Source organism: Medicago truncatula, chromosome 3, assembly GCF_003473485.1.
Source record: "Medicago truncatula cultivar Jemalong A17 chromosome 3, MtrunA17r5.0-ANR, whole genome shotgun sequence".
Lineage (NCBI taxonomy): Eukaryota > Viridiplantae > Streptophyta > Magnoliopsida > Fabales > Fabaceae > Medicago > Medicago truncatula.
Genome location: NC_053044.1, coordinates 2,847,016 through 2,861,962, shown reverse-complemented (window position 1 = coordinate 2,861,962; position 14,947 = coordinate 2,847,016). Strand labels below are relative to the sequence as shown.

The following is a 14,947-nucleotide window of genomic DNA, read 5'->3' as shown; positions in this document are numbered from 1 at the left end:
TTTTATCACTTATATATTTAATTTAAATATCGTTTAATCATCACAACCTCACAAATATTTTTATTCACGCTATCATTTATGATACCAAATATTTTTACTTTTTTTCTTCAACCTCGCAAATATATACACACATACATTAGCGTTTAGAATAACACTTTGTGTGTTTATTTTTTACGCTAATGCATATAATTTTTTTTGGTGTTGCATAATACATATGATTATTTTTATAAAATTTTGATTTTAATTAAAACTAAAATTGTAAATGACTTTTCTTCAAAAAAAAGGTATAGATGCCTGAAGAAAAAATTATACTTATCTTATATATATATATATATATATATATATATATATATATATATATATATATATATATATATATATATATATTTTGCACCTTTATATTGGAAAAACTATACATATCGTTTTCTTATTCAAAAAAACTAAACATTGCTAAATAGAAAAAATATTATTTTCTATTTAGCAGCATCAGATGATAGAATTTTGTATACATTTAATAATGACCTGAAAGATGTCTTTCCTTATGCACCGGGAATATAGTTGATGTAACACTATGGGAAAAAGGCATACTTTGTGGCTTTATTATTTACCATCTATTTACCTTGAGTTCTTTGCTTCCATTTTGTAGTTAATGGCAGCCCAAATATATGTAACAATTGGTCAGGTTCGAGGCTGCTCATCAACCTACATCATTCAGTTGTTGAGAAGTTTAAGACTTAGTAAGTTTGCATTATGATTTCAAAATACAGTGTTAGAGTAACTTATTATTTCACAATCTGATTTGATTGTTTTTTGACCATGTTTCTTGAATTGTTGTCGTGACCTTAACACTTCTTAAGCTCAGAGTCAAAGATTCAGTTAGAACTTAAGTTAGAGTTCGACTTCTTCTCAACGTACTTCGTACACTGATTTTTCTAATCTGTCTCAGGTTAGGCCAATTGCTGAATTTATAAACTTTGAGTTTTTTTACGCACAAATTAAAAACACATATTGCATTATTCGTTATTTCATGTGCATACTTTGTGTTAGGATACATACTGCATCACTATATTGAAAACAACTAAATTTAATTCTAACCAGTTTGGATTGTATTATGAGAGTTGCACCGAATGTTCGAAGACATCAATGTCAAATGGTGCTAGCTATAGATGCACATGCGGGAGTGATGCTTAATTTCCATTTGTTTCATCAATGTTAATTGGTCAACCGGGTACATTTGCTTTAGCTTAAAATCAATTATGCTACCTTTATTTTATAAATTATATGTAACTATATTTACATACACCTTACACATGTTAATATGCATTAGACTAATATTGCAGTTATTTTCCTATTTAGCATTTCCTAAACGAGGTGTCAATAACAATTCCGAAAGGAAAGCGCAAAATAATCACTCTCATTGATGACCAGACACAGAGAAAGTATAAGTGTCGCCTCATTACCCCCGATAGAGCAAGCTATGAAAAAAACTTGGATGGGCAGTGGTTCAATTTCTGTCGAGAACGTGTGATGGAAGAAGGTGGTAAGCTCATCTTTGATCTCAAAAAGTCACCGAAGAACTTGCACGATCGAGTTGTTCAAAAGTATATCTTTTGTGCTGAACTATTTGAACTTCTACTATTTTGATGTATAACTTTGGACTGTAATCGTAAACTGTAACAGCCCAATTTTTAGCTAGATTTATTTTAATTACTTTTATTATGTGTTTATATGTGTTTGTGTGTGATTAATCATCATTTGGTGCATTTTCATGGGTTTCCGTGTTAGAAGGGTATTTTAGTCTTTTAGACTTAAGGGTATTTTGGTCATTTTGTGAGAACGGGTAAAATTATAATTTTTGGTGGGAATTACTTTTAGCGATTAGTGAGAATAGTTATTCATTAAGTTACTAGAGTAAATTGAGATTTTACCGTTTAGTGACCGTTAGTGACATTTTACCGTTATTAGTTAAATATCGTTTGAAGTGTAGAAATATTTTGGTTTGAATAGAAATGGGTTAAGCCCGCTAGAAACTAGGTTAAGTCCATTAAGGGTCAGACCTAAGGAGTTGTCTTAGGAAAATATCACTTCATTCATTTCATAAGATATTTTCTAGCGAGAGATAGAGAGAGAAAGTGGGAGAAGAGAAGAACAAGGGTTAGAGAGAAGAGGAACTTGAAGAATTCAAGGGTTTGAAGAATCATAGGAGCAAAAGTGAAGCTAGAGCTAATAGTTTGAGATAATTAAGGTAAGGGGGTTAGTTTTTATCATAATCATTTAGTTGATTCTTTTTCTCTTATTCTATGCATAATTGATTATGGGAATAAGCGATTATCATGAACCCAATCTTTGAAATTCGTGCTTATGTTGTAGAGATATGTTTGAATATGTTAATTTGATGTTAAATGAATTGTTGATGATGAAATTGCAAGTTCATGATGTATGAAAATGGGTAGTTTGTAAATTATGCTCAATTGGTGAATTATGCATGGTTCTTGATGAATTGTGATAAGTTTCATGATCAATAGATGTTGTTGTTGTTAAGTGATGTTATGGATGCTAATTCATGGCTTGGGTATGCATGATTCATAATTTTGTTGTTGTGAAATAAGTTGTTGTTGTTGGTTTGGTGAAAATGGATACTTATGTGTTTTGCTCAATTGTTGGATTGGGATATTGTGTTGTTGAATTATGGTTGAATTCATGTCTAATTGAAGTGTTGTTGAAGTAGATATGTTGTTGTTGTTGAATGATATCATGGATATTCCATTTTATGAAATAAGTTGTTTGTATTAGTTAAGTTGTGCTAGATGATCATGTGAAGGACCAAAGTGAAATTTGATATACAAAGTTGTTGACTAAGTTGTCTATGTAGTTGGATGAGTTAAACTTGATGGAATTTCTGTTTTTATATTGTAGTTGTGATAGTCGAGTCGTTGGGAGAAATTGGGGGTTTCGGATGAAAATTCAATTGTTAACCGTTTTGGAAAAATGAGTGTTGTGTAAGGCTTTGGAAAATGAATTTGGGAATTTTGAAACTTGAATTTTCTGTACATTAAGATAGGGTTAAGTGTCATGAACACGTAGGTGAAAACGGCATCGAAAACGGATTAATGGTTTGATTTTTATGCGCGAAAACGCGAAAGCGGAAAATCTAGTGTTGTCTGTCACACCAGGATTGTGCCACGATTTTGACCAGAATTTCAGCAGATCACCTTAACTCTAATCCTAGACTAGATTGTCTTCACTCACCGATGCTACTTCTTTGCTTGATTTCATCTGAGGTAAATATGGGTATCAATCCTTTTTTGGTAACTCTCTAACAACAACTGTAACATCCCGTTTTTCCAACTTGAAATTTTTTGCATAAATCAGAGTAATTCAACTAAACATAATGCTACACTTCTTTCAAATCTGAATATAGTAAAATTACTAATTATCTCAATCATCAAATTAAATCTTATTGCAGCGGAAATTACTTCAATGTTTAAAACAACCTTGGCACCAAGGCCTCAATGTAAAATCTCATAAAGTTATTCCAACAACATGTTCATAAAACTTCATAGAATAATACGTAAGGAACAGAAAACAACAACAAAATTCCCATCCAATAACAATAATAATCAGAGCACCTAAGACACATGTGAGATAATCGACTCACTTCATAGCTAATCTTGATTACCTGCAAGTTACCCAATTGTGAGGGCAACATTTCCAAGCAGAAGGGGTGAGATTTCACATTCAATAATAATAAGCATATAATTCATCAAAAGCATTATATACAACATCATATAGCACATAATAATCATAAACATCATCAATAAACGACATAATATTCACATCATAAACATCATCTTATAACAACATAAACGATACATCATAAACATCATCTTATAATGACATAAACAACACATCATAAACATCATCTTAACATCATAATCAATATCATAAACAACATAACAACATCATAATCAATATCATAAACAACATTATATAATCTTCATAAGCACTTCATTAACAACACGTGGATAGAAGACAACTCAACAACTTAACAACTCATGGATAACAACTCATCAACAACTTAACAACTCATGGATGACAACTCATCAACAACGACTTTGACTCGAAAATGCAACTTCGACTTCTTAATCATGCATGTGGTACCAATCCATGGCATCAAGCCCCCAACATATTGAGCATAAATACACTCCCAGGGCATCAAGCCCTCAACTTAAAGAGCAAAAACTCAAAGGGCATCAAGCCCTCAACATATTGAGCATAAATACACTCCCAGGGCATCAAGCCCTCAACTTAAAGAGCAAAAGCTCATAGGGCATCAAGCCCTCAACGTAAATGAGTATGCATGGACTCAACAGCTAATGCAACGACAACCAACAACTTCAACGACATGGACAACAACTTACAACTTTAACGACATGGACAACAACTTACAACTTTAACAACTTGACCAACATATGCAACTTAATGATTTAATAATCAATACAGCAGAGACAACAACTTCACAACATAGCATCATTAATAATAAAAACTTGAATGATATAACAACATTATTTTCTATATCATACCTTTTCCACATAAATATGTGTAACACAAATTATTCAACAACAACATTCACATAATATATGTATTTCATATTATCCAACAAAGATATTCACGTCAAACCAAATTAGATCCATCACAACATAGGTTAAATACTCTTAAACACCCTAGTTGAACTCATAGTACTTCTAGTTTTGAGGTTTGAAATTATTCCTTAAGTTTTGGATTAACTTGGAACGGTTATGCTGAATTTTCATAAGATTTCACTAAGACCTCCTTGGAGTATTTTTATCATATCTCAAGAACCAAAAATCATTTTCACGTCAAACCAAAGCCACTGGAAAGCTAACTCAATTATCTAAAACTTTCATGTTTACACCAAAGGCCAATTCAAAACAGAAGTGTGTGAAAAAGACACAAGAACATGAAACAGGACGTGCTGTGGGAGAGCAACTCGGGAAAAACCCATTTTTCACCCCAAAATCTCAATTTTAACTTCCCTATGCCCAAATTTGATCCCAAAGTTTGTCAAAACATTTATATGCATCAAAATAGACTCAAAACCATATTAAACTTGAACCAAAACATTATTTTAGAAAATCATCAATTCTGCAATTTAACTCTAATTTCTATAACATCAAAACTAACAAAACAACAACATGTTAAACCTCTTTTTAGAATCATACAACCCATTATTAGAGAAAGCTAGTCACACCCTTACCTTAGATTGATCGACAAAGGACTATACCGCTTTCTCCCCTCTGACTCTTCTCCTATCTTGATTTTCTCCCTTTTTCTCCAAAAATAGGTTACACGTGATACTTATTTTCTAATTCTAACTCTTTCCTTTTATATAAATCATTAACCTACTTATTTTCTCTTATTTCCTATTCTGCCCTCAGCCTCAATATTCTATATATATATATATATATATATATATATATATATATATAGGATTTGCTACAATAGACCCACTTCATTTTATGAAGGTCTATTTTAGCGCCAAACACCTTTTCATTTGGACCAAAAACCCATCTTTCAAATTTTAAAAAAAGCAAAAGTCAAGGGTAAAATTGTATTTACTGCTTAATTGTTCATGTTTTTCTTTATTTTTTTGAGTGACTTTTTTCTTGTCATTATTGTTATTGATTCTCTCGCCAACTCTCTCTCTCTCTAATGGAAGAGTTCTTCCATTTTCTTCAAATTCTTCAGATCATGTGCAGCAAACTGTTATGAAATCATCCAATTGCATTTTTTATTTATTCCTCTCTCGATTTTATTTTCTTCAATTTAAGCAACTATGGTTAATACCCACTCATTCTCAAATTCATGATTTATAACATTCAAACCTAGTGCTAAGACCAATCACCCTCTAACCATTACTTCCTAAGACGACGAAATCAACACCTTGAAGGTGTTCGTTCCATACAGTAGAACTCGCCGGAGCCAAATCTCATAAAAAAAGTTATTTTTTTTACAAGAAGAAAAAGTTGTTTTTTTACGAGAAAACAAAAGTATTGTCGTAATCGTGGGAGCCCAACAAATTCATGAATCCAAAACAACCACAATCTATCTAATAACCACATATAATGTTAAAACAAAGACAATCATAAAACAAATAGAAACAATGACAGAAGAAAAAAAAGAGGGGATTCTAACTTCAGAGATCAATTTGAATTCGAACAAAACTACTTATGATGCTAAAAGATTAGAATTACAAAAAAATATTTTGCAAATCTTACAAAGAAGATTTGTTCAATTAATACGTAAATCCTTTTCTTTTTTCAAAATTTTCATAGAAGGGGTATACATAGATATCCTTTTATGGATCAGTAGTATTGCTAGTTGCCGATAACAGTTTAAGAAAATGGAAGAACAATGCATAAAAAGAAACTGGGAAACGTTAAAGAGGAACAATACAGAACAAAGAAACCAATGAGAAAGAGAAAAGTGGGTTTTTGTCCAAATAAAAAGGTGCTGGATGCTAAAATAGACTTTATAAAATGAAGTGGGTCTATTGTAGCAAACCCATATATATATATATATATATATATATATATATATATATATATATATATAATATTTCTATAACAAATAACAATTATATTTCTATAACATATATATTTCTTCACCAAATAACAAATATATCTATACACCAAATAACATATGTTCTACACAAAATAACAAATATATTTCTACACCAGATAACATATGTATTTCTATACCAAATAACAAATATATTCTTACACCACATAACATATATATTTCTACACCAAATAACATAATATTTCAACACCAAATAACATATTTCTACACCAAATAACATAATATTTTAGACTAATATATACCAACATATAACATAACAAAATATCATTCATCAAAATAAATCGACTAAATTATAAAAAGACATCTAAACTCAATTAAAGTAAATAAATAATAAAATAGGGTGTTACAACAACACTCTTTTTTTATAATTTTGAATAATATATAATCATAATTAACACATCATTGATTCCTTTATTGGTTTCAATTGTTTTCATCCTAAATATTATGTCAATTCTTAATCTCATAAACTGATTATATGTTCTCTTAATCAACTCATATATATTTTATAATGAATTACAATGTTCCGTCGTTTTAACATCTCTTCTCTCAAAGAATTTTTTTACCGAATACATTGTTGAACCCGTGCGAAGAACATGTTTGTAACTAATTAATAATTAATTGTAAGACAGATGAGTGCTGCCACAGATGAGTTGGTCAAAGTCATATTTTTTAAGCATGTTTAGTTGCATCACAGCTGTACACCAAATTAATAAATCTAAAGCACGTTACATCACATTACTATACACTTTTAACAACAAAAAAATATTGTCTTTTAAGGCTTTGTTTTCCCTACCACCATTCAAAGTTGCTGTACAGAGAAAAATAAAAAGAGAGGAAAAATACCACACTAGAATGATATGAGAGTTAAATGGCAGAGACTGCAGTATTGTTTGCCCTAGGGGAAGTGTTCAAATTCCTAAAAGAAGAAACAAATCTTCTGAGAGGTGTACACAGAGATTTTTCAGATATCAAAGATGAACTTGAGATCATTCTAGTCTTCCTCAAAGATGCAGACAGAAGGGCTGCGGATGAAGCAGACATCAACGATGGAATAAGAACTTGGGTGAAGCAGCTGAGAGAAGCATCATTTCGCATTGAAGATGTCATTGATGAATACCTTCGACTAATGCATAGGGCCAATCCTCCTGGATGCAGATCTTTATGCATGACTCCAAGGTTAATCAAAACTTTGATTCCCCGTCACAAAATTGCATCAGAGATTCAAGACATCAAGCTGACAACTCACGGAATCAAGAAAAGAAGCGAGAGGTATAACTTTCAAATTTCAAATGAACAAGGATCCTCAAGCAGCAGCAACAGCAGTCCTGGAGAGGCAGAAAATGGAAGATGGCACGACCCTCGACTGTCTTCCCTTTTCATTGAAGAAACAGAAATTGTAGGATTTGAAGGCCCAAGAGAAGAAATATATGGTTGGTTATTGGAGGGTGCAGCTGAGCGCACAGTCATATCAGTGGTAGGAATGGGGGGTCTAGGAAAAACCACTCTTGCCAAGCTAGTTTTTGAAAGCCAAAAGGTAACAGCAAACTTTGATTGTTATGCTTGCGTCACAGTTTCTCAATCATACACTGTGAGAGGTTTGTTGATAAACATGATGGAGCAATTTTGTCGGGGAACTGAAGACCCTCTTCCACAGATGTTGCACAAAAAGGATGACCAGTCACTGATTGAAGAAGTGAGGCAATACCTCCAACATAAGAGGTACTTGATATTCTTTGATGATGTTTGGCAAGAAGATTTTTCCGACCAGATTGAATTTGCCATGCCTAATAACAATAAAGGTAGTAGGATCATAATCACTACTAGAATGATGCATGTTGCAGAATTTTTCAAGAAATCCTTTCTAACTCATATTCATAACCTGCAACTTTTGCCTCCAAACAAAGCATGGGAACTCTTCTGTAAGAAAGTATTTAGATTTGAACCTGGTGGGCATTGTCCACCAGAGCTTAAGGCTGTGTCAAAAGAAATTGTTCAAAAATGCAAGCAGCTACCTCTGGCAATTGTAGCCATTGGTGGTCTACTTTCAACAAAATCTAAAACAATGATTGAATGGCAAAACGTGAGTGAAAATATGAGACTGGAATTGGGACGTAATGCCCATTTAACTAGTCTAACAAAGATTTTATCTCTCAGTTATGACAGCCTGCCGTACTATTTAAAACCATGCATTTTGTATTTTGGTATATATCCAGAGGATTACTCCATTAATCATAGGAGACTAACTAGGCAATGGATAGCTGAGGGGTTTGTCAAATCTGATGAGAGAAGAACTTTGGAGCAAGTGGCTGAGGAATACTTGTCAGAATTGATTCACAGAAGTCTGATTCAGGTCTCAAATGTTGGCTTTGAAGGGAAAGTTAAAACATGTCAAGTCCATGATTTATTGCGGGAAGTTATCATTAGAAAAATGAAGAATTTAAGTTTCTGTCATTTTGTGCATGAAGGTGATTCAGTTGCAGTTGGAATAACTAGACGCTTATCAATTGCTTCTAATTCCAACAATGCGTTGCAGAGAACAAACAATTCACATTTTCGTGCTATTCATGTTTTTGGAAAAGGTGGATTGCTGGAGCCTTTCATTGGTAAATTATGTTCACACTCTAGGATATTGAAGGTACTTGACATTCAGGGTACGTCTTTGAATCATATTCCTAAAAATTTGGGGAATCTTTTTCACTTAAGGTACTTAAACCTAAGGAATACAAAAGTAAAGGTTCTTCCTAAATCTATTGGTGAATTACAGAACTTAGAGACATTGGACTTAAGAGAAACACATGTTCATGAGATGCCAGGTGAAATAAACAAGCTCACAAAGCTACGACACCTTCTTGCTTTCCATCGTAACTATGATGCAAAGTATTCTGTTTTGGGCTTTACAACTGGTGTGCGGATGGTTAAAGGTATTAAAAACTTGACTTCCCTTCAAAAACTTTGTTATGTGGAGGTAGATCATGGGGGAGTAGATCTTATTGAAGAGATGGAAATGTTAAGGCAATTATGGAAGTTAGGTTTAAGGCATGTAAAAAGAGAACATGGGAATGCCTTAAGTGCAGCAGTAGAAAAGATGCAGCACCTTGAATCACTTAATATCACTGCAATATGCGAGGATGAAATTATTGACTTGAACTTTGTGTCAACCCCACCAAAACTTAGGCGGCTTCATTTGAAAGCTAGACTACAGAAGTTGCCTAATTGGGTTTCCAAACTTGAGGGTCTTGTTGAGATAAAGCTGGCTTTATCCAAGCTGAAAGATGATCCAATGCAGTCACTGAAAAACTTGCCAAATTTGCTGAAGCTCTCTGTTGGGCATAATACCTACGAGGGTGAAATTTTCCATTTTGAAAATGAAGGGTTTCAAAAATTGAAAGAACTGGTTCTCCGTCACGTGAATAGACTAAATTTGATCCTTATAGAGAAAGGAGCTTTGATTTCTCTTGAGCATATAATATTGGAAAAGATCCCTCAACTGAAGGAGATACCCTCTGGCTGCAAACACTTGGATAAACTCAAAGTCATTGACTTATCTGATATGTCAGATGAATTTGTTAACAGCATTGAACCAGACAAAGGACACAGCTACTGGATTATCAAGCATGTTCCTCGTGTTTTCTTTCGTCAATGGTTTGGCCCAAAATACTATGATTATGAGATTCGCACCATAAACTCGTCCTCCAAGGAGTCCTGAGCAATTGAGAATGCTATGGTGTCTAGCAAGCTTCAAAACAAGAAGGTACCTCTCCTCTGATCGCGCAATGCTTCTCTTATTTATCTTTAATATGCTTGAAATTTTCACTATTCTTTCTCTTGTATATGTTTTAAACATCTTTTCCTTTATCTCTATCTAATTTCATGACACGTTTATGTTGCTTATCGCATCTCTCACTTCCTTTCTTGATGTATATTAAAGATTTAAAAATAAAATAAAGTATAACATGATAGATAATCATATAATATTTCAATCACTCTTTCAATCAATTTTAAAAGCATCTTATAATTTGTTTACTTTAGAAATGAAAAATGTTTTTCCCTCCAAAACCCTACTCCCTATCATAGCCTTAGTATATATCCAAACAAAATCTCAGAGATTGACAAAAGAAAACAAATGCATATCACTCACAAAATGACATAGTGAACCAAGTAATAGGGCTCAAGTGGTTACTGAACTCCCCTAAGGGCAAATAGCTCGGGAGTACCTAAATTCGATTCTTAGGTGGAACATGTTTTTTCTAGGATTTACTTACCTACTGGCCGAACTCTGGATTATCAGAGTACCCTTCCCTTAGGAACCGGATGGTTAAAAAAAAAAAGAATGACATAGTGAGATACTGGTTAAATTAGTCTACAGAATCTGTTTCTGATACTCGTCCATAAATTATACTACTCAACAGAGATTTCAAATGTTTCAACCTAAACTAAACAATGCACACATAGTAAATACTAAAATTGGAGTCATGCAAATGGAAAATATATATATAATTTGATAGGAGAGTAAATGGACATAAATGAAACACCAAATTCATTATTCAAAAACACCATTTTCTGGCATTAATTGAATGCATTGTAACACTGAGTAGGCTCATCAGGTGGTAAAACTGGTTGCAAAAGGGAACCTGATGAGTTATTTCACAAATATCTTGTGAAATAACTGAAGATACTTTTCATGAACGATGCTGGTTATGGCATCTAGTTTTATAGGGACGCTTCATTTAACATGATTAATTAAATTGACAACTGTATGAGAAAACTGACTCGATTATTTGTGTTAATGTTTGACAGAAATTCAGGTTCTCCATGATACAACTCAAAGATGTCGTATTTTGTTCTTCTTTCCTTCTATGATTCTTCAATTCAAAATCAAACATTTCCTCCTCATCATGCACAAATCAAGGAAAATATGGATTCCATTCGCTACGTGACTTTGGCTTTTCTGTTTTATTTGTCATTTGGTGTTTTATAATTTGGTTCTGGAAGCTTTGATTCAAAACCTTGTAACCAAGACCTATATCTGGACTCCATTCAGACAATCAGACGTCTTTTGACATTACTTTCCTACTTTTTCCATTTCTAGAGTTTAAGATTGGTGGGAGCTTTCCTTCAACCCTTGTAATAATAATAATCAAAACCACTTCATATGAATGAATATTTTTATTTTGCTAACCACGATCGATGCTACTATCGTTATGTAGCTGTAAATTTAAACGCCTAGTTGATTTAAAGTAAATCTGGACGATATGTATGCGTCTCAGCCAACCGGTTTCATCCATCCATCATTTCCTCACCAACTATTTATTTAAAAATTCAAAGTTAGACACTTCGCTCTACTATCGTTTTTTTTGCTAACCAAGATCGATGCTACTATCGTTTTGAAGCCAAAAAAAGTCTTATACTATCTAAACTGGTTGCCTGCACCGGGCCTGATTTCAGCTCTATGTGACTTCCTCGCCAACTATTTATTTAAAAATTCAAAGTCAGACACTTCGCCTTCGACTACGCATCAGGTTTTATCATTGGATATTTTCTAATAGATCAGCTGCTCATGTGGAATTACTCGAAATTCTGCAACAGTTCAAGAAACCACTTACTTCCACATTCTCTAAAGGATCATGGTCCATCAACTCACTTATCAGGTGTTGAAAGCATTCCTACTTCCACCGCACTCTTCTAAACTCAGCATCACTACCATGGCGGATTCTAAGCTTCCTCCACCTTTCAGAGGCATTGTGTTGGTTAAGAACTAAAGATTGAATTTTGTTTATCTATGTAACATAGAATCATATGCTCCATCAACTCCCTTATTGCAACAGTTTGAAATATACAAAATAATTTATGTTTCTATAAATAACTCCACCATAAGAAAATCAGAAACTTTACCAACTACCTAGTTCCTTGTTATATGTAATTCAATTTCCGTTAGTTAGTTAGTTAACTATATGTGTTGGTTAGTTAATTAGTTATTCAGTCAAACATAAGAATAAGTGCAATTATAATACAAGTGCATTATCCAGAATACTGTCTCTGATTCTTCTCTTTAGATTTTGCATGTAACTTGAGTTGAACTTTCAGTTCTCTAACAACCGGTATCAGTGAGCATTTGTTTGTGATGCAAGAAATCTTGTGTGAAGAGTTGAGTACGAACAACGGAACAAGTGTTATGCATCATTGGTTCATGAACTTCAAGCAAATTTTTGGGTTGAGCAACTGATATAAAAACAATTGAGGTGTGCTTAGTGAACTTCAACCAGCTCAAACCATTAAGGTAAAGAACTTGATCATGAAAACAATTTTGCTGGTAAAGTCTACATAGGCATGAAATATTGTTACTGATTGTAGTATCCGTTTTCCCCAAGAAAATGGATTTTAATGACTTATAAAATGAGATTTATTAGGGATGTGTGTGTAGCAAAGTCATTAAAAACGTTGTAAATGTATTTCAAGCCAACTCGATTTTGTCTTAAATCCAGTCCAACATGAGGCATAAATTATCGGGTTAAGCTAGGGATGGGTTAGGGACTTCAAAATCATCCAATCAAATTTAGGACATGGCTAGGGTTGGTTATTATCCGTCCCTTGCGCATCTCTAGATACCGTATTCGAAACTTCAAAAAAATAGTTAAAAAAAAAAAGGTGTAAATACATATTTTCTTCTCGCATTAGGGAAAAATGCGAGAAGAAAATAAAGTTCTTCATCTTTTTGTGAGGCAATGTCAGTGGTAGATAGAGTGAAACTCTTAGCTTGGAAGTGGTTCATGGCTAAGTGCCCTGCTAGCTAGTTCCTGCTCTCTCTATGAGTGGGAGGTGCAGCCCGTCCTATGTTGGAATCAGTAGGGTTTTTGCGGTGGGTTTTTTTTCTTCTGGGGTTGCTTGTGGGGTTCGGTGCGGTTGTATCTCCCCTACCTTTCCGGTGTGGCTCCCAAACTTTCCTCTGTCTTTTTGTTGTTTGCAGGTGTTTGCTGTCGCTTTTAGCTATCGGCTTTTTGGTGCCTCTTTCTTGTTTCTTTTGTTGTTTTTGCTGCTTTAAAGTAGTTTTGGGTGCGCCTCCGACCCTGTCTGTGGGATTGGGGCGTTATCCTAGGTGGTGGTTTGTTGGAGTGTCGTTTTGACGGCTATATGGTGTATTGTACATCATTTTCTTTTGTATTTTTATATATTTATTTTGCCATACAAAAGAAGAAAAAAAAAATGAGTCTACGCCTTGCCAATTGGACCCATCTAAGCTGTAAATTCCTTCATCTCTGGATGTGCACGTTGTATCTTAGTATCATCAATGCAATGTGAAACATCGCTTATTTGTACCTTTGCACATAAGAAGAGTAAACATGCATTTTTTTTAAATTCGGTATCCAATTTAAACACTGACTAATTAACAAAGTATTAAAATTATAACATAATTGATATTTTGACACAATTTCTTTGATAATAAATTGGATAGTTAGCACGGTTTAAATAGAGTTAACTACGTTAAGTTGATGATTAACTAAATAACAAGGTGCCTCAACTTATTAACAATTAACTGGATGCACTTAACCATAATTTTCAAGTTTTTAGGCATGCATGATACCGATTAGGGTTGTTCGCGGTGTGGTTTGGTTTGGTTTTGAGGCTAAAAGTCATCCGAACCACAAGATAAAAAAGCATGCGGTTTGGTTTGGTTTGGTTCGGTTGACTTTTAAAATAAAATCCGAATCAAACCAAATCAAACCAATGCGGTTTGGGTTTGATCGGTTGGTGCGGGTTTTTTGAGACAATACAATTTTATGTTTTCAACATTAAAATCGAGTTTAAAAGGTAAAACACAACGTATTTCCATTAATGTTTCCAACAATGTTTTTAATTTCATTTCACATTAGAATTTCATTTTCACCAAACAACATAAACCAAATTAAAAACTTGGACACAAAGTAATTCAATTACATAATAAATATAAAAGATCAATATTTTATCATTCTCGAAAAGTTCAAGTAGCACATAAATATATTTTTGAAATAAAAACCAAAGAAGAAACTTAACAAGAGAAAAAAAATGTCATTTTATAAAAGTTTACATTGAGTTTTTATGAGTATTGGTCCAGGTGACATAAATTTCATTAAAGTTTATCTTATGTTACAGTTTGGTTTTGTTTGCGGTTTTTATTTTACAAACCAAACCAAATCATACGGTTGAGTAAAAGAGTGATCCAAATACATCCAAACCAAATGCGGTTTTTTTCGGTTTTGGTTTGGATTGATTCGGTTTGCGGTTTTTCTATTGGATTGGTTCGGTTTTT

The 14,947-nt window shown here is 33.2% G+C and overlaps 1 protein-coding gene across 1 annotated transcript; it reads left to right on the top strand.

Annotated features, from left to right (window-relative positions):
* Positions 1-7,410: 7,410 nt before the first annotated feature.
* On the top strand, positions 7,411-11,841 carry LOC120575778 (disease resistance protein RPM1). The gene is made up of 2 exons (XM_013603416.3): positions 7,411-10,414; positions 11,461-11,841. Exon 1 carries the CDS (start codon positions 7,532-7,534, stop codon positions 10,367-10,369), a length of 2,838 nt encoding a protein of 945 aa, XP_013458870.3. The 5' UTR covers positions 7,411-7,531; the 3' UTR covers positions 10,370-10,414; positions 11,461-11,841.
* The last annotated feature ends 3,106 nt before the right edge of the window (positions 11,842-14,947 follow it).

Coding starts and splice junctions, on each gene's coding strand:
- LOC120575778 (XM_013603416.3), top strand. CDS start 7,532: ATGGCAGAGACTGCAGTATTGTTTGCCCTAGGGGAAGTGTTCAAATTC.